General features: G+C 37.7%; 3 protein-coding genes across 3 annotated transcripts; all 3 read right to left on the bottom strand.

The window, feature by feature from the left end:
• Positions 1 to 1,567: 1,567 nt before the first annotated feature.
• LOC116180047 lies at positions 1,568 to 4,740 on the bottom strand. The gene is made up of 2 exons (XM_031499873.1): positions 4,425 to 4,740; positions 1,568 to 3,285 (listed from the first exon to the last, which is right to left on the bottom strand). The coding sequence occupies exons 1-2, from the start codon at positions 4,738 to 4,740 to the stop codon at positions 1,568 to 1,570; spliced, it is 2,034 nt and encodes a 677-aa protein (XP_031355733.1).
• A 6-nt stretch (positions 4,741 to 4,746) lies between these two features.
• LOC116180046 lies at positions 4,747 to 5,527 on the bottom strand. The gene is made up of 4 exons (XM_031499872.1): positions 5,480 to 5,527; positions 5,347 to 5,434; positions 4,817 to 5,299; positions 4,747 to 4,766 (listed from the first exon to the last, which is right to left on the bottom strand). The coding sequence occupies exons 2-4, from the start codon at positions 5,417 to 5,419 to the stop codon at positions 4,747 to 4,749; spliced, it is 576 nt and encodes a 191-aa protein (XP_031355732.1). The 5' UTR covers positions 5,420 to 5,434; positions 5,480 to 5,527.
• Positions 5,528 to 12,127: 6,600 nt separating this feature from the next.
• LOC116180045 (facilitated trehalose transporter Tret1-like) lies at positions 12,128 to 13,174 on the bottom strand. Its single transcript, XM_031499871.1, has one exon. It carries the CDS (start codon positions 13,172 to 13,174, stop codon positions 12,128 to 12,130), a length of 1,047 nt encoding a protein of 348 aa, XP_031355731.1.
• Positions 13,175 to 24,847: the final 11,673 nt, after the last annotated feature.

The raw sequence follows: 24,847 nt of genomic DNA, 5'->3' as shown, positions 1-24,847 counted from the left end.
TTAAGAGTTCCTGGTCACCGCGCCATGGAACTACTATTATTATAAACGAACGTTTGTACAATACTCCGTTGAAGTTAATAGGGATAACACTACGTAAAGGTGACATAATCAAAGCCAAATGTCCGAAGTATAATGCAGGGCAGTTATTTTGCTTGGAACTACTATTACAATCACGTCTCAGGAAATGAGTAAAGTACAGCTAGTGGAAGAATTACATAAACCTGCAAGAAGGAACTTTCCTAGGCGGCACGTAATTATTAAAGGACTAAATGACCTATTCCAATCTGATTTGGTGGAAAGGATACCTTATGCGCCAATGAACAAAGGTTTCCGTTACATTTTGGTGGTTATAAACACATTTTCTAAATTTGTTTGGGCGTACCCTATAAAACGAAAAAATGGAAAACTGGTGGCAGATGTTATGAATAAACTTTTATCGGGACTTAAAACGACCCCGAAACATTTACAAACAGATATGGGAAAGGAATTTTATAACAAGGATTTTGGAGATGTAATGAAGAAATTCAATGTTAATCATTATAGTAGCTATTCTACCCTAAAAAGCTCTATTGTTGAGCGCGTTAACAGAACGCTTAAGTCAATTATGTTCAAGAAATTCAGCTTACAGGGTTCCTACAAGTGGCTATCACTTTTACCTCAAATAGTTGACAAATACAATTCAACTAAACATCGAACTACGGGATATAAACCTATCGATGTTAACGAGAAGAACGCCTCAAGTATTTTGAAGAGAGTTTACAGTCATATAAATGTGATTAACCCAAAACCACCTAAATTTAAAGTGGACGATTCTGTGAGAATTAGTAAATACAGAACCGTTTTCGCAAAAGGTTACACGCCAAATTGGACTTACGAGACATTCACAGTTGCTAAAGTGAAACGTTCAAATCCTACGACATATATACTAAAAGATAGTACAAATCAAGAAATAAAAGGAAGATTTTACGAACAAGAATTACAAAAAGCGCAGTACCCCGACATCCACTTGGTTGAGCGAGTAATTCGAAGAAAGGGCCAGAAATCCTTAGTGAAGTGGTTAGGATTTGACAGTTCTCACAATTCTTGGGTATTAAATAAAGATATTCTATAAATTTTGGCATTTCAAAGCTGTACTTCAAGTAAGATGTGTTTAGAAGACGGCGCAGCTGATTATACCAACTTTGAAGATCGACTCCTATCATTTCATTCATGGGTAGGAGTTCCATCGGCAGTTGAACTTGCTAATGCTGGATTTTTCTACACGCATAGCGGCGATACGGTGGAATGCTTTTATTGTAAAGTGCGCATTAATAAGTGGGAGGCCTCCGATGTACCCTTAGCTGAGCACCTTCGTTGGTCGTCACGTTGCAGATATGCAAGATTATTAAATCGTATGGCCTGCTTGAAGATTAATGAAACAGAGAAGACCTACTGCGTTTGTGGTTGTAGTCCGGGCGCTCATCTTATTTAATAAAACAATGCGATTTTTTTTTTATTGTAATTATGGCACATGGTATTGTAAACATTTTAAATAAACATTTTAAATAACTTAGCTTGTTATTGATGATTACAAAGAATTAAGAAAATCTTCCAAATTTTGAATTGCGTTAATATCGCGATGTCCCCATGCCAATGTTCTGCAGGTGCCAGGGATAATGTATCTTTTGTCGTCCGTTGATGATAAGGCTATTTTGTTTGTCATTTCTGTGTACATGGTGTGCAAGTGAGATCGAAAACCGCTCATCTGCTTCATAATCACGCCACCTTCTTCGACTACTTTCTTATAATCTTCCTCTTTTAAGCCGTTCTTTATTACATACTTTTTTACCCCTTTAGCTTTCTTATCTACACGATCACCTACATTGACACAGTATGACTTTGCACCTGCACCGTAAAAACTAGCGATGGGGACACCGCAATATTCATCTTTCATCTTCCCCACAACTGAAATGTTGCGTGGAATACCGTGTACATTATCAAGGGGAAATTTAGATGTGTCATATCTATCCAAATATAATTTCATGTCATCATAGAAATTATTAGTAAAAATCTCCAATATAAGGGAATCGGTGTCTGTATACAACAAAGATACTTTATCTTGATATAATGGTTTTAGAAAATCGTAAAAGAACTCGTACATAACTGTTTTGGATAAATCTAAAATTGAAAAACCAACATACACCGGTTTGTTGTACTTTACGGATACTTTGGACATTTCAATTGCCACGAGATTTTCAGAGAACACCGATAAATTTTTAAAATTTGGTTTAGATATGTGGCCCTCAGCTCCAGGCTTCTTACCGATCCTCTCCCAGTGACTTACAAGTGCAACGTTAACTCGTTTGTCAACGTTTTCCATAGTTTTACCATAAATGCTGTTATTCATAGTTTTTATAGTGTCACGGCCCGATTCGCTAGTTTCACGATTACGCAGTTCCGTATTTAGATCAATATAGGATTTTAACCAAGGCGATTGGGTAAATTTAACCCCGCGATGAATATTTTTTAAAATTAATCCGTGTTGCAGGCATTGTCTTAGCATTCTATAATGTAAAACGTATTTTTCCTTATGATTTAAATTTGGAATTAGTTTCTTATACTTTGACCTTGAATTTGGCGGAGTTATAGATTCTGGGCAATAGGGCATGTCATTTTGCAAATTGTGGAGGGCCTCAGGGTACAGTAGATCAACTTCTAAGACATACCCGATCGGTGACTCATCTGATATTTCGAAAACATTAAAATTTTGAATTTCTTCGGGTGTGAGCCAAACAAAGTCACTTTGTGGGAGAAATTGTGTTTGGGAATGACCATAAAGATTGCATGCATCCAGATAAATAATAAATGAGCTTGGTTTGGAAGGATCGTAATTGGGAAGAAATTTATTGTTAGCGATTGCTTTGCGTTTGGTGCACGTACTGACGCCGCCTCGAATACCACGTTTAAAAAAATGAAGCATGTCAATATCTGTCAGTAATTCTAATTCCACATCCGTCTTTTTTAACATAGCGTCCCAGCTAAGGCTAGGACCGGTCAGATATTGGGCAGCGTCAATTTCGTACTCGCGTAAACACACGCCTCTGTAGTTTTCAAATATATCGGCCAATAAAAGCACATCAGATTTTAAATAAATGTCCGAGTATTCGCCCAACGTCTGGCAATTAAATAAATTCCAAACTTCCTGAGCACGTCTGTATTCTTCATCGGTAATGTCCTGCTCGTGCAACATATCAAAGAAATCGCTTTTATTGGGGATCGTAGTTAGATTAAGCTTATCGTATGAGTCTACAAACGAATACGGAAAAACACCTTTTTGTCGAATTAATTCAAATTCACGTCCAGATCCAAAAAATTTTGTAATTTCAGTGCACTCGCTATCACTCAAATTTTTAGCAAGAACATTTAATGAACTGAACTGGCCAGAAAACGAAAACTATCGACGAAACGTATTCTCCATATTAGGTTTTTTGGAACTCCGTTCTCCACGATTTGATCTACTACAATATGCTTCGAAAAAGAAATATACTTTTCCTTATTTCCGGCAATAACGTCTATATTTTCATTCTCTAAAGCCAGGGATTTAACGAAAAGATGGCTGTCGTACCCGGTCAAATTGTGGAAAAATACAGGGATAAAATTTGGGGTTTGAAGCTGTAAATTACATATAGAATGACATAATCCGGCCCTGACGAAAGAAGTCTGATGGTCGTGGTCGATCACTTTTACATCTCCCTCAACAAAAGGTTTCTCACAAATCCCATAATTTGTGGCAAGATTAATTTTTCTCCGTTCCTCTTCTGTTAAAATTTGTAAAGGTTTACTTTGCTTAAAATGTTGATTGTATATGGTTAGAATATCATTCTCTAGTATATTTATAAACTGCACTGGAGCATTGGCACCTCGATAAATTTGAAACTTTGAAAATTTATCATCAAAAGAACATTTAATATAATACGCGAACGAATATGGTTCGTGCTCAAATGTTTTGGTAGTAAATTGAAGAAGAGGATTCGGTTGAGGTCCTTCTATGGGCTTAAGCAACGATTCGAAATCCTCATAGACAACAAACGGGTGTTTGATTTTATTTTGGTAATTATTAAATTTAAGTCGATTATCAAATGACGGCTGGCCCCACTTTGTCAAGATAGGTTCCTTTGCAGGCAAAAATGTACAAACATAATTACAATCGAATCTAGAATGGCGCCACAGGTTTTCCTGACTTGTAAAATATTGCAAGCATCCGTCACATAGATAAATAGCCTCTTTGTGCTTGGACACTTGCATGGAAATTAATCGCGACATATTAGAAATGTAGCAGTAGTGACTGTTGCCATCTAAATTAGACAAGTATAAAAGATTTACATGCACGGCTTTCTTTTGTTTGGTATAATGTAAAGGACCTACTACTTTATATGTCATTTTACCTTGTTTCTGTGTGTCCTCCTCTAAACCGTAAACGTTAATGGACAAGGGATTCATTTCTTCAAATTTTGATATCGCATCTAATTTTACCGGGAACGTTATTCCTTCAAAATTGAACTTTTCTAAATAGTCCGGATACGAATCCGGTTCGCAGGGATGTCCAGTTGGAGTATAAATAGCTGCAACTAGCGCCCATCCAAAACATCCGAAATCCTCGTTCTTTACATTAATAATGGCTCTTTTGCGTGAGATAAATGCAGGGGTCGGTATGAATGAAGAAGCTCGTAGCGGGTTATATTTATTAATGTTGACTTCCATATATAATCAGTGCTGAAGAGCCCATCCTAGAACAAATAATTATGTAAACATGGCATAAACAATTGGATATTAATACCTGACTCGCGATGTTCAAATTCCGTTGCGTCAACTTCCAGTTTTTCGATGATATCCTTAAACCATTCACTTAAGTCGGAACTTATCGTCAATACTTGGTTACGAGTATTAAAAGACTTAACTTCTCCTCGATCCTTCGATTCCAAAATAAAATAACCAAACAGCTCGCAGTTCACCTTAACGCTACCCATGATATCAATTTGCTCACGAACTAATTTTTTTATTACGTCAGCCAACGATTCGACAAATTCCTTCAGATTAATGTATTGTGTATTCGCTGATATTCTGTAGCTTACAATGCGAGATTTGAAGGCTGACGTAATTACTTGAACACCTTCAGTTGAAAACGCAAGGGAATTATTTTTATGTTTGACACTTCGCAAATGTCCAACATAATCTCGGCTTGAAACGTGCTCCGAACACACATCGCAAAATCTCTGGGTATCGTGTGCAACTTTGAGCTTCTTTGGAGATGGTTCTTGAGCTACGATTTAAACACTTTTTTTTGCAAGAGTAATAAAAATTCCTTACCTCTACATGACTTTTTGAGATGGCGTCGAAGATTGCTATTAGTAGCGAATGATTTATTACATTTTTCACACATAAATATTTTTGATTCCTATAAAATTGAGTCACAAATGAAATAATTTCGCAACTTTCTCACCTTATAAACGAACTTGATCTCCTTTTTTAAATAAGTAGTTGGTACACCGGCTTAACGATCCCCCAAAATCTGAACTCTTCAATATTTTTACTGGAAGCTCCTAGATAACAATAAATGACAAAAAAAAGTAACTCCACTCAATTACTTACCCTACGGATAACTGTTGGATGTCCGCTAATAACTTTGCTCTCCTTTCAATAAGGTGCTCCACTTGGCAATGGCACCACTGGAGATCGCAAAAATTGTTTTCCCGTTTAATAGATAAAATCTTAAAAAATCGAGAAAGTTGTTTTTCGGCGTCTATAAGTTGACGGTTAAGGCATTCAATGTCACCGAAGATTTCTTCAAGAAGCGAATAATCGAAATCTGGACAATTTAAATCTTTACAAATATCTTCTATTAACACGTTTTCTTGCACATCAGCTTCTTTCGCGGGCACGACTACAATGTTCTGCAATATTTTAATACGGGGCGAAGCACTCATGCTTACTGCAGCTGCTCGATATTTTTGCACTATATATGTATGGGGTTTAAACTAATTGATCAAGGAGCATGATTGAGCATTCCCTCTCTACAAATTATCTACCAATATCTCAAACTATTTGAAGATATCGACTGCCCATTAAAGATTTTTTTTCTTGGGATTCGTGCTCCTCCTAACGAATACACCTCTCGAAAAAGGTTTGGATTTCCCCATTCCATCGATATTCGCATATATAAGGTTCTTTGGTATAAATACAACTTCTTCAGTTAAAAAAATTCATAACATTTCGTTAACAAACATTTAGTTAATATGGAAACTCACGGTAAGTAGAACTTAAATCTTTTAGGCATCAAAGAAAGTAATTACTTATTTTCCTATCAGAAATCGAAATTTGGGATGTGGTTCCTTTCGAATTATGGATAGACCGGCCCGTAGATACCCCCAAGACGGTCATCGTGAAAAATTTTGAAGGAACACCCCTATTTGTGACAACGGTTCCCCCCACCGGCCCGCCTATCATAACATCATTTGGGCCGATCACATTCACCATGCGTGAAACCAATAATAATACACTGGAATTTTTTCTCATAAATACTTTTGAATAAAAACTTTCCGATTTCTATTACACTTTTTTACCTTTTAAGAATAAACCCTTGACCAAGCATTTCGTTTTAGAATAAAAGATAACAAACCTTACATCCATTCAGTAGTCATGTATAAAACGTTAATAATAATGGGTTAAGTATATAGTTTTGTCTTATAACAGGATTTACTTTGTAAAAGATTCACCAAGTTATGGGAAAAAAAACTCACATCATTCGAAAACTCTTCGATCTAGGCTTATAATTTTTTATTTAGTAAATTTATTCAGTTACGTAAAGTAATAAAGGAAAATAAATGAATCCCATTCAAAAATAGCTAAAGTGTGTGTATGGCTGCCAAGCGCCTGCAACCCTTAACGCGAACACGAAACAATAAATACGAGTGAAGTGAATGTTTCTGTCCATTTTTACGTTTTATGAGAAAGCTGTTTCATTCTAATTTAACTTAGAGACATCCAAAATTCGATTATTATTTTTATAATCAAACTCACACTCAAAACGAGATTTATTACAATAATAAATTGTAAATCCATTAACTTTTACGCGTATTTCAAGTCTGTTACTCATACACCGTCCATCATTCAGACGTGTTAAATCATGTGTAATTAAAATATTCGTAGTAATTTAGTGCAGTAATAAATTAGACATCCATTAACTTAATACAGTCGAACTATGACATCAAAATAATCATACGCGATTTATTCCATTAAGATTGAATACACATACGCATTGATTAAAAAATACCTACTTTACTATCTAAATAACCTAAAAAAAAGTTACACGGCACTTGATATTTGTATTTTATCTTTACCCATAAGTGTCCACTTAACTAAAATTTTATGATTCCTAAAAATCCGAAACAAATGTATTACGCTATTTCAGACCCTTATTGAACTGTATAAGGAATGAACGACAGTTTTACGATGGTTTTTTTCGCGTTTCGGATTACATTACAATTAATTGTATAAAATTCCCTATAAAATATGTAGACCACTTTTGCTGTGATCGATAGATGAAATGAAATGCTACTTCCACTTAAATACGTATCCGCGAATTTGTATTTATCACAACACCTAATTATGGGTGATTTTGCTTTACGTAAAACGGATTGGCTTGATTACGTTTATTGCTTAATGTGATTCGAAGTTTATAGACCACGATTCATTTTTGCTTATTTATTATATTTAGATCCAGGTTTTTTTTCCCTATTAATTATAGGCATCCATTAAGCACTTGTTTACTTTAAATTAAATTATTATCACTTTATAGAGGAAGACATATTTGGGCATGTAATAAATTGTAAATGCATTAAGTTTTACGCGTTATGTTCCATTAATTGGTAACACTTTTTTTCCTGTATGTAAAACGCATTAAACTTACTAAACTACATAAATTACCTCAGATTCCCTGCGATAATTTAACTACATCAAACCCAAATTATTATAACAGCGCTCGGGCAAACTGTCATTTAATGACAAGCACGGTCTACAGAAAATGTTTCTGGCCAGTTAATACTGAATAGATTTCAAAAAATTAAGGACCAGTTAAACGAATGCACTGTAATTTACTCCGGCGAAATTTTGCTAAATTTTTGTTTAACAGGGTAGCACACTCATGAACGTTGATGTTTTTTCAACTTCATTTTAAAGTGGAATACCCGAGCGCTGTTCAGGAAATTGGGTATTTTGAATATACTGAAACACGACTTCTTTGAATCTTCATAATTTATTACACACTTAAATGAGATTACTAAGAATTAAATTTATGAACTTTTCCTTGTTCGAAATACAATTAATTTATGAGATCTTTCAGGCTCTTTGCGTCTTGATAATTAGTTACGTAAAATGTTTCTTTTTTGCGTTACGAGTTTACGACTAAAGACGAGATCACGGACGGCCTAAATGGACACCCGTAAGTCACAGAGGATCCGTTTACCTAACTAAGCAAACACGGCTCATTTGTGACCCCATCAATTAAGATAAGATCAAGGACGGCTCAAATGAATCCCCGTACGTTAAGGAAGGATCATTTGAGACCCCAATGGGTTGTAACTAGGTCATCCAGGATTCTCTGAGACCCCACTCGCATTTTAAAAGTAGGTCAGAGGATTCATTGAATCCCCATAGGATTCTGATCAGGATCTGCGCATCCCCATCCATATAGAGCCCATATGCGCGGAACCCAAGGTCAAAGAGGATCTGCGCACCCCCATTCTTTCCCTACTTGTCGATATTTTTCTTGACCAATATTGTGGCCTTGAGCATTGAGTACAAGGACCACAGCGAAGAAGGTGAAAACCCTTGCTGTTTCTCTTCAAAATAAGCGAGCATGACATTTTCAGTGTATTCTTGTACAGTTTTACTTGCACACCATTTTTTAAATTCTTCATACCGCTTGTTATATAAATTTTTCGACTTCGTGGGTAAAAGGCTCTCGACTGCTCGTGCAGCTGCCATCTTTATTCTTTATGCCAAGAGGTTCCTTACATTTATTCTCAGTCATGTTTCTTGCTTACTTAAATCACGAAATGCAAAATGGTTCGTTTTATTTACACCTATTACCTTGGTTACCTAACCAAGCTTACTAATGCTTTTTTTAATAGGTCAATTTCTTTAGGTTCAGTTGAATTGCTGGAAGTTTTTAGTTATCCGGGAGGGCAAAAAATTGCGTATATACCACAGGACTAAAGTGCGATCTAATCCCTCAAGTGGTTATTGCCCTCGCTAACGCTCGGGCAATAATTTCCACTCTCGGGATTAAATCTTGCACTTTAGTCCCTTGCTATATAATATACTATTCTCGCCCCGTTTTGAGGGTCGAAAGCTGCACTTTTCCTCCCTAAGGGACTTTTTTCCTCCCTCAACTCCATATATACGTAAGCTTATAAGTAAACAAAATACCCTTCAATTACAACTAACTTTATTTATATGTACTTGTTATTCTCAGTGCTAGTAGAAGAACCAAAGTTAAAGGTGCAATTAGTAACATTGTTGAAAGTAATGTTACCAGAAAAAGGCGAGGAAGATTGATTAACATTGAAACCTGTACTTTCAATGTTTGTAGAGTTCATTTGATGTTCTCCAGAAACTTTTGTGGAGGGCATTTCGCATATAATTTGGTTAGAAACTTTACTTTTTTTTACAATTGATTCTTCTAAATAGCCCTCGGCTACGTTGGTAGAGCGCCATTCTCCGTGTCTCTTTAAACTTAATAAATCTCCTCCAGCATCAACCAACAAAGATGCGGAGGTGCGCCGAAAACTATGCCCAGTGTAACCTTCTGCATCTGGTAGCTCGAGGTACTTTGCAATTTTATATGGTATTTTGGCAATTGTATTTTTCCCTATGACTTGGATGGTGCATTTCCCTTTTACGTAATTAACAAAAAATCTTGTATGTTCAGTTTTAACAGAGCGTAATGAAACATATTTTCTATTATAAATTCCATGTACACTTGTTCCATTAATGGTTTCGTTAGTGATTACAAATGTTCTTTGCATTTTTGTTTTGCTATCGGGTATTTTCACAACTAATATGTCTCCATTATCCTGAATATCATGCAATGACAATTTAATTAGCTCATCGCAACGGCAAGCTCCGGCAAGTCCAATAATTAAAGCAACCTACGAACAAAATATAGCGTTCATAATGTAGGTATCAAATTCAAATCATCTCATAATTACCTTCATTTGCAAGTAATAGTCATCGGGCGCCTCCGAAAGAAATCTGTTTATGTCATTCCTACAGAAAATTTTACCTTTCTTTGGTTTATACCCATTTCCTTGACGTTTAAGCAAAGCTATGACTTTTGCATACTTAATGTCAACGTTGTCGTTTATAAGTAATGTGGTACCATTGAATTATTATTCAATGGTGGTACGTAACATTGAATATTTACTCCACATCGTCGATGGTTTAAGCGTTTTAGAATGATGTGCAAAATATGCTAAGATTACCTCTTCAGCAATTTTCTTGACTTTTCTCCCCATCATCCAATTTTTGAAAGCAGTATATTCTTTTTTGTATCTGTCCCTAGATTTTGCAGGCAATAGATCAAGCGACGCCTGATTAGCTTCTTCTAAAATGTCTGAGGGAATGTTTTCCTCTAAATCACTTTCTATCTCCATATTTCCTGATGAAAAATTACAGAAACGACCAGTACACAAGCTACTGTTTATACCGCTACCATGGCAACATAACTTCACCATGGATACATCCTAAATTTTTTAGTGTAACTAGATGGCAAGCAGTTATCTTACCGTAAATAGTATATTGAAAGACAAGTGTTACAATGCGACCTATTGTAATACGACTATCTTGTGGCACGAGTGGCGACGCGAAGCGTAGCCACGAGTGTTCGCAAGATAGGAGTATTACAATAAAGCATTGTAACACGCGTTTTTCATACTATTTTTTCTATTTCGGTGCTTTAATTTAATAAAAAAAATCATTATCAGAAACTATAGGGAACATTAGAACTAACATGTTTTATGTTGGGAACACTTTTTATGCCGTTAAGTTTTAGGTTGGCAGCGTAGTAAGACCAGAGACATGGAGAGGGGAGATAACGCATGAAACTGCGCGAAGTTACAAAACAAGGGGGCTGCCATTTTGACACCCATTGAAGCGCGAAATTTGAACAGGACTATAAAGGTTTACTGACGCAACCCAGAGACATCTAACACAATCTTCATACACTACACTCTATTCGGCAGCAGCTCCGTAGGAAGAAAATAATATCTCAATCCAAATGAACAAAAGAAAATGCCAGTGACGTTGACGTTACAAAATAAACACTTAAACCTCGAAAAAAGCTCTCCTAAACACGAACACAGGCTAAAATAACACCACTATAAACACAACATGACACAACGGGTGTAAAAATGGCAGCGCCCATGAGGTCGCACCCTTTCTTGGATGCGCACTCGTCGATCAGCGATCTCCTCTCTCCATGTCTCTGGGAAGTACCCAACGAACTACCTACTTGTACTAACTAGTAACTGCCAACTTAAAAGATGAGTTACCAAAAAAAACGACTATAATCACTGTCTTTGTACAACTGTTTTCGGCCGAAAACAGTTGTACAAAATCATCATTGTGACACCGAAATAGAAAAAATTAATTATCTTTGCTAAATTAAGGTTGAGGTAGTAGAAAAAATCATATGTATAACTCTGGAGGAAAGTACATATCCCTCCCTTGTCTGATTACTGCCCTCCGCTTCGCGTCGGGCATGAAACTTCACACGCGGGAGGGCATCTTTAACTTCCCTCCCTTGTTATACAAATAGCTATTAACACTAGTGTTAAAAATATTTTTAACATCTTATCTTGTAAACGTCATCTTTTAACTCTCTTGACAGCCATTAAAAACGTCACTTTTATTGACAGTTATACAAAAATATATTTGATTGACTTTTACAAAATTTTAATACTGTCCATTATTTTTTTTTTAACTAAGCCACCCACATTTTTAACTGTATTTCTAAACAGTCTTTCTGGCAGATGGTAAGTTGCACTTCCTAACAACACCAGAGACAATAGTAGTAAAATGACCAAAAAGCTCACGGATTTTGTGAACTTCCTTCACCTGTCGTTGGTGATTGATTTAGTTCGATTTGAATCTCTTCCAATGTCTTGTTTTTAGTTTCGGGCAGGTACTTCACAATTATCACTAATCCGATTGCGACACATACGGCAAAACTCCAAAATGGAACAAACAGGCCGTAGTTATCTTTAGTGAATTGTAAGTATTTCGTGGAAATCGCCCCTAAACTGTACAAAAGTACGTTGGAGACGGTCGAGGCGTACGCCTTTAAGGTAGTGGGAAACAGTTCGGTTGGTATAAAGTTAGGCATAGTTTGTAAGCCTAAACAAAAGGTGAAAGTGTATATAAACAATATAATCGTTGAAAGCACCGAAATCCTGGAAGTATCCACGTTGACAACGTCTCGGATGAAAAAGAACAATCCTCCAGCAAACAACGCTGCAGCTGATCCAATTGAAGACGATATGAGTAGAGGTCTCCTCCCAAGTTTGTCCACAAGTGCAGCACTTAGTACGGAAAATGTAAGTTGTATGGTGTGAAATATGACCGCCGACAAAAGAGGCGAAATTGCTTCACCTCCCTCTTTGAAAATAGTTTGAGCGTAGATGCTAAAGGCGGTGATACCACTCATTTGTTGAGCGAACAGTAAACCAAAAGTCGCCAGTAATTGTTTTCTGTTGTCCTTTTTAAAAAGGCAAATGAATTGCGTTTGACTTAAATTTTCTTTCTCGATCGCTGTTCTGATCACTGTCAAGCTGTGGTCCGCATCTTCGGAACCCTTGAACGAAATAAAACTTTGCTTTGCTTCCTCGTATTTACTTTTCATCAGTAGGTAATTTGGCGATTCGGGCATCCAAACGAAGGTGAGGAAATTGATTACGGGTATTACCAGTAGAATCAAAGATGAAGTTTTGATAGTCAAGTAAGATCCAACCAGATTGATTACCATCACACCAAGGAAGAGCGTGACGGAAACACTGGAGCATAACATTCCTCGTATTTCCTTGTCGGAAATTTCACTGAAGTAAATTAGAATAGAAGCTAAAGCTAACCCTTCACTCATTCCTGCTATTAAACGTCCAATTAGTAGCATAGATAGTGTCGTTGCGAAGGCGACTGTTATCCGTGATATACAGAATGGCACACTTGACCATAGCACAATTGACTTTCTTCCGATTCGACCCCCTACAACGCCCAGCAAGACGCTGCCGCACAGTCCGCCTAAGGGATAAATGGTCCCCACCCAAGATGACTCATCTACGGTCATTGGAATTGGAGAATCCTCACTTAGAAGCACCGGGATATAGGGCGATGGCCAGCCCAAGTTCAATCCGCAAGAGAACACCTGCAATAAACCTAGTGGTCTACACTGTAAGAGGAGCAACCGAAGTTATATTGCTAGCTCACCAGTAAAGGCAGCGATGTATTGCAGAAGCCTTTTCCCCAACGTAATGGCTATCACCTTCATTTTGAAACTAACACATTGAATGGTTAATATTTAATCGCGTGGTTAATTATCGTCAATGTCAAGCTTGGTTATATTTGGATAATGAATACTAAACTACGTGAGAGATTAAGCAGTTTTTTTAGCATTTTTTTGCCAGATGACGCAAAGAAAGACTGCTTCTTTTTCTAGATGTCTAGTTGGGTTGTTTTCCGGGTCGTTAAATGATATTATAAGAAGAGAGCTCCAAACTCCAACGTTGAAATTTTTCGTTTTTAATTTTACTTGAATCCATAGCACCAAACATGAAAGATTTGAAATGTTTTCCAGTCAAGTAATGACTCCACTTCTTGGGTGCTTTAATTTGAATCGGCGCATCCATCCAAAAACTTCGCGAAGGCCGGAGAGGTGCTTCTCGAAGTTCTCGAAGAGGACAATAATGTCGTCCAAGTAGGCTGTGACTGTTTTATGCCTTCATTCGGGGGCGCTCCTAAGCCCAAAAGGCATTCGTTTATATCGGTATAAACCTAGCAGTTTGGGACCTTGGTTCTCCGTCAGCCAGGATTATGTTAAAAAGTCCCGGGGTACGAACCTGTAATTGACGGCGCGAAGTACCGAAAAAAGTGTGTGTTCCGCTATGACCGTGTCGATATATGCACTCCCGGTTGCACTCGAGATACTGATCTGCACTACTTCACTTCCACGGGGTAAAAGTTTACCTGGGCTGCACTCGCGTTTTCGCGGCAGTTGGGGCACTGGCTCCTTATAACTTCTGGTTTCCCGCAACCAAAACACGCGAAAGCGGGGTTGGTCACGAAAGGGGTTGGAGGCACAGCGTCTTTTGTGGTGGATGCTCGTTCTTCGGCTCGTTTCCCTTTGCGGCACTCCTCTTTTTGTGTTGAAGCGGGAGGTGCACTTCGGATATGACCCTCCAGTAGTTGTCTTCTAGACCTAGACGGTAAGCGTTCGAATGAGTTCGTGCAGCATGTCCATAGTGAATGCACCTTGCAGGTTTTCTTTCCCTTCGGCCATCTTGGATCTTGCTCTCGTTATTAGCGGGTAAAGTAACTTTATTTACACACACTTTACACACATACAGTGCTATTCATTTAGAAGTAGACATAGGGATGACAAAAATCTTCTAAGACGCCTAATATTATGCAACCAAAATAACATGCGCACACATTTTTCATTGTCATTATACATTTTCATAAAAACGACAGTGGTAAATAGTGTTTTTAGGTTATGATGAAGAGATATTAATTAAATTCGGTCGCTATTTCCCTTAAGTTTCTTATGGGACTCTCTTCCACAAAAATTAAAACATTCAGTTTCATATCCTCCGTTTATATGTATGTATAATGAGGGTTCTTTGCTGTGTCTTATGTGGATCGCACTTAAATAACCACTAATTTTAAAGTGATCAACACAGAAAATAAGTCTCTTACCGACAGTATACCAATTAACAATATCAACTTTTTCTTCAGTTGAATACATCGCACACGAACGAAAATAAAAATACGGAAGTCAAAACAATAATATTCCAATTAATTAGTATGACAGCAAAATTTTTATTTGTTTTAAGACATGCACAAAATTAGGCGTCCTTCAGTCATAGTAAATCCCTATGTCTACTTCTAAATGCATATCACTGTATATGACACATAAAAAAAGTCTAGTGGGTAACACCGGCTGGCCCTTTTTGTGGCATGTTGTGGTTTTCGGCTAACCTTACAACTCGAGTGGTCAATTGCATCAAATGGTAGTTTTCGTGGTGTCGCCCTCTGGCGGGTGGCTTCGTGCGGACGTGTGCGAGTCTTATGTGGGTGGTGTGCGCGTAGGCGTAGGAAAGGGTTGTTATATTCTCTATAGTAGTTATATTCTCTATAGTAGAACGTCTCGGTCGCTGTCCAGATTTATTGTGGCGCTTTTCTTTGGTTTGCTTCTTTTTCGGATTGGTACCGTAGGGACTGTGGTCTCGTTTGTTTCCTGGTATGGAGTGATGGCCGATGTGTTTTCAATCTTATGCTATTATAGCTCGTTGAGAAAAGATTAAAAAATCTAGTATTAAGTCATTTGAAAATCCAATATGGCGTCTATTTAACTTTAGGAAGTTGGTAAATATTCCTCAATAGTAGCCATCTTGAATTTTTTTACGTCAATTTCAAATTAAGCGTATCAAAAACAGTAACTTTTGTATAAAATTCTCTATCTTTAATTTAATTTAATCCACCGAAAGATCCGCAGAAAAAAGAAAGATGCTAAAATATATAGACCGTTTTATTTTCTACCCTTTCGGTATAGAATCACTTGGCGCTTGGGGTCCATCTGCAAAAAAAGTTACTTCAGAAATTAGTAAAAAAAATTTTAAAACAACACAAGAGAAACGTTGTTTTAAATTTTTAAAACAAACCATGCATCCTACGCGATCTGGGACACACGGTATATTGTTATGTTTAAATCAGAAACAAACGTCGGTCGGTTTTGGTTGTGGAGATCGTTTTGGCATATACTTCTGTATAAATATTGGAACTGGTAGTTGATTGATGACTTGAACAGTTTCTCGAAATGATTATTGTGCGGCCACACCTGGAAGAAAAAGGTTTGACCTCGCCCAATAACTCCTTTGAGGACCTGGTTCTTGACATCGCCAACAAAACTCACTCCTCTGGTAAGTGCTAACATTTCTGCTTGTTCTCTGGTTTATTAATTTGCATTTCGCACCTTTCTGTTACCACTGCTCAAGGTACCCTATCTTGAGTCCTTGTGCCATCAAATTTTACTCGTGAGTTAATCCAAGCATGGTTCTCTGGGTTAGCGTTTTTGTGTGACTTTTCAAATTCTCTTGCAGGCTGCACTAATTCTAGTGGATTGTTGAAGTCTCTCAGCTCTCAATAATTTTCTTATATCCGAGCCAATTGGCAATTTCTGGAAAAACCCCCCATGCCTGCGTATTATGGTCATATGGTCGACTGCACTTTCTTTGTGGCGGTTCGATTTCGGAAGTCTTTCGAATTTGAAATGGTATGGGCAGGCCACGTTACAGGTAAATCAATTTAGGTTAACTATAATTAAAATCTGTGTAAATAAATATTTGCAACGAGGTTTAATACGGACTTTTAAGCGCAGTCAATACGTAACGGGGCACTGGTATCTGAATCAATCCCTCTTGCTCAGTCATATGACTGCACATAGGATAATTGCGAGCAGTTATCAGGATGAATTTCCCATCATTACGACCATGTTATTTTTTAGCGGGTTCGAATATTGTAGGAATCATAAAGACGCATATTATGGCCAACCTAAATAACACTACTGCCAATCTTATCCCAATAATTCCAGAGCCTTACTAGGGCAAACAAAAAGGTCACATAAAGCAAGTCGTGACAGAGAAAGAGGCAAGCAGGGTCTTCTATTTGACACAACCTGACGAGCGATAGGCTAAGGGTCCGTGAAGTCCACTTGAAAGGAATGCTAATATGTGCTGGTAATTAAAAATTTTGTGCTCATCAGATTAATGAGTAATTCAACTTTTTCTGATGACACTCCAACTTCAAGCTCTAGTATTCTGAAAGTTGTTTTATATTATGAACGAAATGACTATTTTTATGTAGCCGTAAAGAGGAAAAAACCGTCTTTCCGACGATACCAAACAGGATCCATTTATTCAATTGTCTTGCTTTCAAAATAATGTCTGATTGCGTTATGTATACGGACAAATTTCCCATTTCACTTTCATATTAATAGGTAAAATATTTTACTGTACAATTCATATTAACGAAGATATAAGATATATTCCATACTTTTGACTAACCCTGTATATAATATTTTGAGTTTTGTAAGTTTAATGGCTATTTTAATCTTAGAGACACCATTTGAAAATCGATTAGTAATAATTATTTGAAAAATAATAATTTCCTTTTGCGCGTTTTGTCCTTTGGCCACAATTCATTCGAAATATGTGATACAATTCTAAAAAAAACGCAAATAATTAATGCGCGATTTTGAAGGGCCTGTTACAACTGCACTAATACCAGATTAGTTATGTTAGTTTTGTTATATTAGTTATTATATACTATATACAGGGTGATTCCTATAGTACCTGCCACCGTTTGGGAGCGTGTAGGTGGTGCGTAGGGGAGTATTTTGATATAGGACACTTGGGGTCGGAAATCTAAAATAAGGGTGCCAGAGCCAAATTTACCTTCTGGAATTTCGCGCCTGTAGGTAGGCAACCCAACCGGCCGGCGGTGCACACGGAGCGATCTCAGGCGGCGATGTGTGGCTGACACTTGATCAGAATTTTGTTTTTCTACTCATATGGGTTAATAAATACATTAAACGTTCCAATTTTATGAAGTAAGAGTATAAATTCCTCACATTATTGGATAACAGCAGTGAGTAATAATTAATCACTGGGCGTGCCTTTAAAAAACTCACCGCAGCCAGCCAATGAGAAAGTTTGATAAAAAACAAAGAATCAATCTGTCAAGTTATCTTGTTGTAACTTTTCTTTGTATCGAAACATAGGACTTGCCCAAATCTAAGAATTAAATTTAATAACAGGAAAAACACAAATGCAAATGCAAAATTGTATAATTGAAAATCAATATTAAATTAAATAAAACATCCCACGCTAATTTAGAAAATTAAGTTGCTGAATTGAACTCAAAGGAAAAGATCACTACTACCGACGCAATTCGAATTTGAAAGTGTCAAGATGGATAGCAAAAATGTACGCCGCCAAATATAACAGAAACGGCAAAACAATTATGTTTAAATGTATAGCCGGAAAAGTCTAAACATAAATATGGAAATGTATATAAACATTTCATGGATTAGCAACTCTCAAATGCCATCAGCTCTTTTTCCGAAAATTTTCTTCTCGCTTATTTTCATGAACTAGAATATTTCACTTGGAAATAAGTATCGTCATTATCATTTCGTTACGTTGTTACGCCCAAGGTTACACCATTTTCTCGACCTAAAAGACAACTATTTACAATTTACAAAAGGATCTTCAAAGTGTAAAAATAGGAAGTGAGGTTAAGTATTCGTACAAATTCTGTTACTTCGTAAGTCGCACATGCCTGTTACTTTGTCGTAGTTTTGGTAGTATCCGCATTATTCAATGTTTAGGCGATTAGCTATAATTACATAGCAGTAAACCCACAATTTAAACGAAAACGATCAAATTTTAAGAAATGAGAAACGAAAGCATGACAACCTTTTGACATCTCGGATATCGGATCTCACTTGTCACAGTATGACCAACTTTAAATATTGACAAAATAACTCTTACCAACCCCAAATGCAATTGCTTTGATAGCAAACGATAAGTTTGAATATTTTCATTAATTTTTGCCAAATATTCGTAGAAAAAGTATAGTATTCTATTCGCATGTAATGGCTATTACTCATTCGAATGAATTACGGCACTCGCCTTCGGCTCGCGCCGCAAACACATTCTCATGAGTAATAGCCACCATTACATGCTCATGGAATAATATACTATTAAACCCACGAAATCCCGTCTGCAACGACGCGTATCAAGTGAATAAACACTATGGCACGTTTTACTAACACGGAATACGCGGACATGCACTTCATGTACGGATTGGCAAATGGTAACGCACGAGCTGCACGACGAGCGTACGCTGAGCGGTATCCAAACCGTCAGTTACCCTGCAGACAGGTCTTTCAAGAAGTTCACTTCCGACTGTGCGAGACAGGGCAATTGCAGGTAAGCTGACGGAGGCTTAACTTTACACACAGATTCGTGATGCACATCGATACTTGGGTCATTTAAGCACCCATTTCGAAAAGTTTGTTTGTTTACACCGACCTCCTCCTATTTCGCAGCCCACTAGCGCCCGTGATCGCGATCGCCCGTTGGTAAATGCCTTAGAGGAGGATGTGTTGGAACGTTTCGAGGCAAACCCGCGTACTAGCACTCGACTTGTAGCAGATCAGGTGGGTTGTAGTCAACACACAGTGTGGAACATCGCCAACAACAACAACTTACACCCCTATAAGTTTAAGAAAGTGCAAGAGTTACGGCCGGGTGACCATGAAAGGAGGCTGGAATTCTGCAACTTAGTCGTCCAGGAGGAAGAAGCTAATCCGAACTTTCTGAGGAGCGTGCTAGTTACTGACGAGAAAGGATTCTCAAGAGAGGGGACCTTCAATCCTCGTAACAGCCACTACTGGGCGGAGCACAATCCTCATGAAACGTTTACGCGAGGATACCAGGACAAGTTTTCTTTAAACGTTTGGGCTGGCATCCTGGGGGACAACCTACTGGGGCCTTACATCCTCCCTCCGCGTCTAAATGCCCATAATTACCTGATTTTCCTGCGCGAGGTGCTACCAGAACTTTTAATGGATGTTCCAGTGAACTTGTACTGGGACCACTGGTTCCAGCACGATGGGTGCCCTGCTCACTACGGGCGGCAGGTGAGGGAACACTTGGACCAAACCTATCCGGACAGATGGATCGGCCGTGGAGGTGCGGTGGAGTGGCCTGCCCGCTCGCCCGACATCACCCCATTAGATTTTTACTTGTGGGGTGTGATGGAAGCGCACGTCTACGAGACTCTCGTCGAATCCGAAGAGGACTTAATTGCGCGCGTCGTCATGGCCCGAGAGGCTGTTCGCCAGGACATAGGAGTCTTCACGCGAGTTCGAGGGGAGTGGTTGGCTAGATGTAGGAAGTGCATTGAGAACAACGGTGGCCACGTTGAACACTTGTAAACGTTATTGCTTTTGACTGTCGTTTTCCCTCCTTCCCTCCCATGTCGCTTCCTCGCGCTAACTCGCTCTGCATCGCTCCGCGCGAAACGTCGGTCGGTTGGGTTGCCTACATACAGGCGTGAAATTCCAGAAGATAAATTTGGTTCTGGTGCCCTTATTTTGGATTTCCGACCCCAAGTGTCCTATATGAAAAGACTTCCCCTAGGCACCCCCTATACGCTCCCAAACGGTGGCAGGTACTATAGGAATCACCCTGTATACTATATATATGGAAGCCCATATTATTCTAGTTTAAGACACCAGAATAATTGTAACGACGTTGTCCTTAGAAAAAGAAATATGATGGTGTAAAGATAAAAGAACACGGATTTACTATCGTGATTTTATCTTCAAAGACTGTAAACCTTAAAATTAATTATTTCCAGTGCTATTAAAATTTTACAAACACCAAAATTTAATTACATGCACTTACTGACAAGCTCTCAACGAAATTTCATGGCTCTATATTAAACGGATCCGGAGTAAAAAAAATAAATAGTGGAGCCGCGCGGATTATCCATAAGCCGTAATATAATAATAATGTCTTCAAACTGCCTCCTAAAGTCACGGCACTTTTCTGCCTTATCTGTAACAGATAGCAACACAAACAAACAAACAAACAAGAGGGATAGTGAATGTTTAACGTCCGATACTAATCAGGTAAATCCTATGCTATAACCAAAGAGTATGGGTACTCTTTGCTATAACCGTAACTAATACTCAATCGGAATCAATAATAATGACTAGGTACACTAGCAAAAGCAAAATTTTGACTCAACCACGGATCGTCCGTACAAATCGGTGTATAAAAGCATGAACGTGACGTTAACTCAAGAAAAACTACTTTACTATGCACAAATAACTAAATTTCTATACAACAGCAATGTAATTTACTTAATTCAAAATGTAAATAAGATAGTACGAACAAATTCTTCGGAGTGATACAAATAACGTAAATAAGAATCGTAATCTGTAACGACAAAAGAAAATTACGTAGGATCTGAAATATCGAAGCGATTCTCCAAAAGGTTTCGTAAATACTTGCAGTTACACAGGAACGATTAGGTACATCTCCAGGTATAAATTTTCCAAGTAGGTGATGTAATGCCTCACGTGACGTCGCCAATGTTAATCTCGCTAAGATGGCGGGTCCAGGTGAAATTGCGATGTTATCCACGTTCTGGCTAGGTAATATCTAGGTAGAGAATAACGGAAACGTAATCCAAAGGAGAAAACTATAAGAAGTTAAGAGAGAAGTTTAAGGGAACTTCGAGGGACGATAAACCCTTAAAAATACGAATTAAGAAAAATGCTGAAGTACATTCCTCACACTAATTACTTGCAAACACAGATATGCAAAACGTATTCAATGGAGCACAGCCACAGCACATCAGAAATAGAGAGAAATATGCTAATAGCTAAAACAGAGTCAAGTAAAAAGTAACGATAACGACGTATCGAGGAAAATTTGCACGCAGCAAATATGATGGCCAGATCGTATCTGAAGGAAAGAAGTACAGGGAATGTGTATGCAGAAAAGAAAAGGATATCACGACCTCTAGTGGCGAACCAAAGAAAGAATTCCGACATGCTTCAGTACATCGGCGATTTTGTAAAGAGAAGCCGATGTCCACAGTTGTTAAGCAACGGTTAGGTATCAGAGTCGCACGTCTGACACGCTCACACCCCTCTCACTGGGGACTGTGGGTGTGAGAAGGTTTGGTGAGTGAGATGGGGAATATGTATCGCAATTTTACATTACAGCATTGATTATATACTTACGAAAAGATAGGCCACCTCCTTGTTAAAAAGCGTTATAAATATGTATGTACTTACAGTTACGGAGCCATCTATGTAATAGTACATCTTATTAAAATAAACGTTTCAAGTGCAGAATTCTATTAATTTTAGCCAAGATCTTCGTCTCAGATCCTTAGGAAAGTAATATTGATATTAATGAAGAGAAACTACCATTCATAACACTCGTATTTAAAAATGGTATCGTGTTCCCTTCTTATCACAAGTAATTTTATAATGACAATGTTTCCCTTTATGTTCAAATTTTCTTCAAAACGATACACACTACAGTCTTCGTATTAGCATTGAATAATAATTTTATGGTATTGTCACAGATTAATCTGTGGTATTGTAGTACATAGGTACAGGTACCTATCCAATTTTGATTTTTAAGGCAGTGCGATTGATTTATGGAGATGATTTAGTTTTACCTCCTTATGATTGTTTAGGAATTTGCTTACGCGGCGCCGGGATCTCATTGATGTCGTCGGCTATTTTAGACAGAGGTACTAAGTTTATGGCATCTTTGTTATAACTATAACCCTTAGGTACTTACAAGTATAATTTTCGCCCAATTCACTATCGTTAGCGTCCCCCCATCTGGTTTTTATTACCTAAATGGCGTATATCGGTATATCTGTCAGTGCATCTCTTAAACTGCAACTGCAGACTGCATTCGGTGATTGTTGTTAGTCAAGAAATCACCCAAGACGAAGAAAAAGAAACATCTCAATATGCAGTTAACCAGAATGAAGGAGATCAAGAAGGTCCCCGTGTTTTTGCAGAAAACAGTAGTGCAGTGAGTGAGTGATTTCAAAAAAAATGCATTCACATACTTTGCTGGATATCTGCTTTATAAATGTGATCTAAAATTTATGTGCGAATAGGGTAGATGACAAATTTTTTAAAACCCGTTATAACTGTTCGTATACCTCTACTATAACTTTAAAAAATGATATTTCAGAAAAATAAATCATATTATTGCAGATTTATGCAATTTAAATTGTAAATTTTTATTCTAGCGCCAAAACACTGTTTTGTGGCATGGCGGTGTCTGTGACGTCACAGTCCTGACAATTATAAACACATAACCCCAGCGTAAATAGTTTAAAAGATTTCGTGATGAATTATAACTGCTATAAGTGGTGCCCTACCATCATGGGGTACACCTTGTGGTGGTGGTAGGGCTCAGTGGTCACATTTTTCTGTAGCACAGATAAGTATCCCAGGCGAGTAAATCTGGTTCCAAAGATCCTGTATCATTCAAAAGCTTCATGGAGTAGAGAAATCCAAAAGGATTCTCGACGATTGCTGATTAAACGTAATATAGAAAACTGTATTGACATGAGTAGCACATTTTTCACGTACGTTAACTCCTGAGGCGTGCGGTAGACGACAATTTGGACAACTTCCGAATCCGATTCGGCCATTTGCCCATAGAGTTTCAAATAATCGGACTAGATCATGACTTGTTAAGCATGATAAAGAAGACTTTATCGACACTAGTACTCCTTTGGACTCAGAGGGGTTGTAAAAGTCCCGTGATGGTAGGGCAAAGAAAATAATTGTTTTCTTCGTTGTCAACTAAGGAAACTGCGCACAATTTTGCGTGAACCGTATATTGCGGGCAAATTTTGACTTAACTGTGAATAAGTTGCCATCACGCTTAAGTCTTCTGTTCGACTGCACCCAATGTAAAGTTCCATAAGAGCGCCCGCCATAAAAACTGTTTTTCCAAAAAAAAATTGTTTTAAGAACTACTTTATAAATTTAGACCTTTATCTACAAAATGTTCGTAATGTAAAAAAGTTGCGCTTACGTACAGGTACAGTTGGACATAGCTTACTGAATCATCTCCATATGAAAGCTTCGATGACATAAAAACATAGCATCTTAAGTACACATTCCTCTTAAATAACTACATTTCTTGTAATAAGCTTCACTTAAAAACCTACAAGACTGTGATAACCCACCCTGATGGTTAGGCAACACACATTTACATCCGAAACAAAAATATAATATGCTCTGTATATAACCAATGACGGTTTTGCGCAGATGCCGAATACTAGGGGATTTTGGTAACGAAGCGAGGAGAATGGAAAAAAGATGGCGACGAGGTCGACGGAAGACACACGCTTTTTTTTTTATTATTCTTGATTATTTTTGGTGATGGTGTTTTGAAGCTGTATTTACAGGTAGTAACTAGTAACCATTTTATTCTTTCTTGTACTAGATATTTAATCATTGAATTTCTTGCCACAATGTGATATTTACAGTTTGCTGATTTTGCATAAACTACGATATCTGAATCATGGCGTACTCCATGCCTTTGTTTCGTGTACCGTTAGATGAATCATGTTTGTGTAATACTGTACAGATGATTATGCCATTATTTTGTTTAATTAAGTACTTTACTTCTGTTATTCATGAGGAGTTGATTATCAGTGTGATGTTGCTCTGTTTCGATTGACCCGTAACAATTCCGTGAGGGAAGCACCTAATACAGTTTGATTGTTCGCTGTATCTGTTACTTTCTGTTTCGTGGCTCGCTACAGTTCTTGTGCGTTAGCTATACGAAGGGGGGCTCTTTTATTTGATGTTTTGATGTTTGTGTGTGCGAGTGGGTATTTCTGTCTCCGTGGAGTAGGTACCTAATGCAGTTAGATCGTTCGCTGTATCTGTTGCTTACTCGTCTCGCGCAGG

The sequence above is a fragment of the Photinus pyralis genome, unplaced genomic scaffold (assembly GCF_008802855.1).
Source record: "Photinus pyralis isolate 1611_PpyrPB1 unplaced genomic scaffold, Ppyr1.3 Ppyr1.4_LG9, whole genome shotgun sequence".
NCBI classification, from domain to species: Eukaryota; Metazoa; Arthropoda; class Insecta; order Coleoptera; family Lampyridae; genus Photinus; species Photinus pyralis.
Note: the sequence above shows the minus strand (reverse complement) of the source record. Positions and strands in the feature narration are given on the sequence as shown.

Coding starts and splice junctions, on each gene's coding strand:
- LOC116180047 (XM_031499873.1), bottom strand. CDS start 4,740: ATGGAAGTCAACATTAATAAATATAACCCGCTACGAGCTTCTTCATTC. Junction 3,286..4,424: donor GGAGGACACACAGAAACAAG/GTAAAATGACAT, acceptor ATTCGTTTGTAG/ACTCATACGATAAGCTTAAT.
- LOC116180046 (XM_031499872.1), bottom strand. CDS start 5,419: ATGTGTGAAAAATGTAATAAATCATTCGCTACTAATAGCAATCTTCGA. Junction 5,300..5,346: donor TCTCAAAAAGTCATGTAGAG/GTAAGGAATTTT, acceptor TTTAAATCGTAG/CTCAAGAACCATCTCCAAAG. Junction 4,767..4,816: donor ATTTGAACATCGCGAGTCAG/GTATTAATATCC, acceptor TATTTGTTCTAG/GATGGGCTCTTCAGCACTGA.
- LOC116180045 (XM_031499871.1), bottom strand. CDS start 13,174: ATGAGTGAAGGGTTAGCTTTAGCTTCTATTCTAATTTACTTCAGTGAA.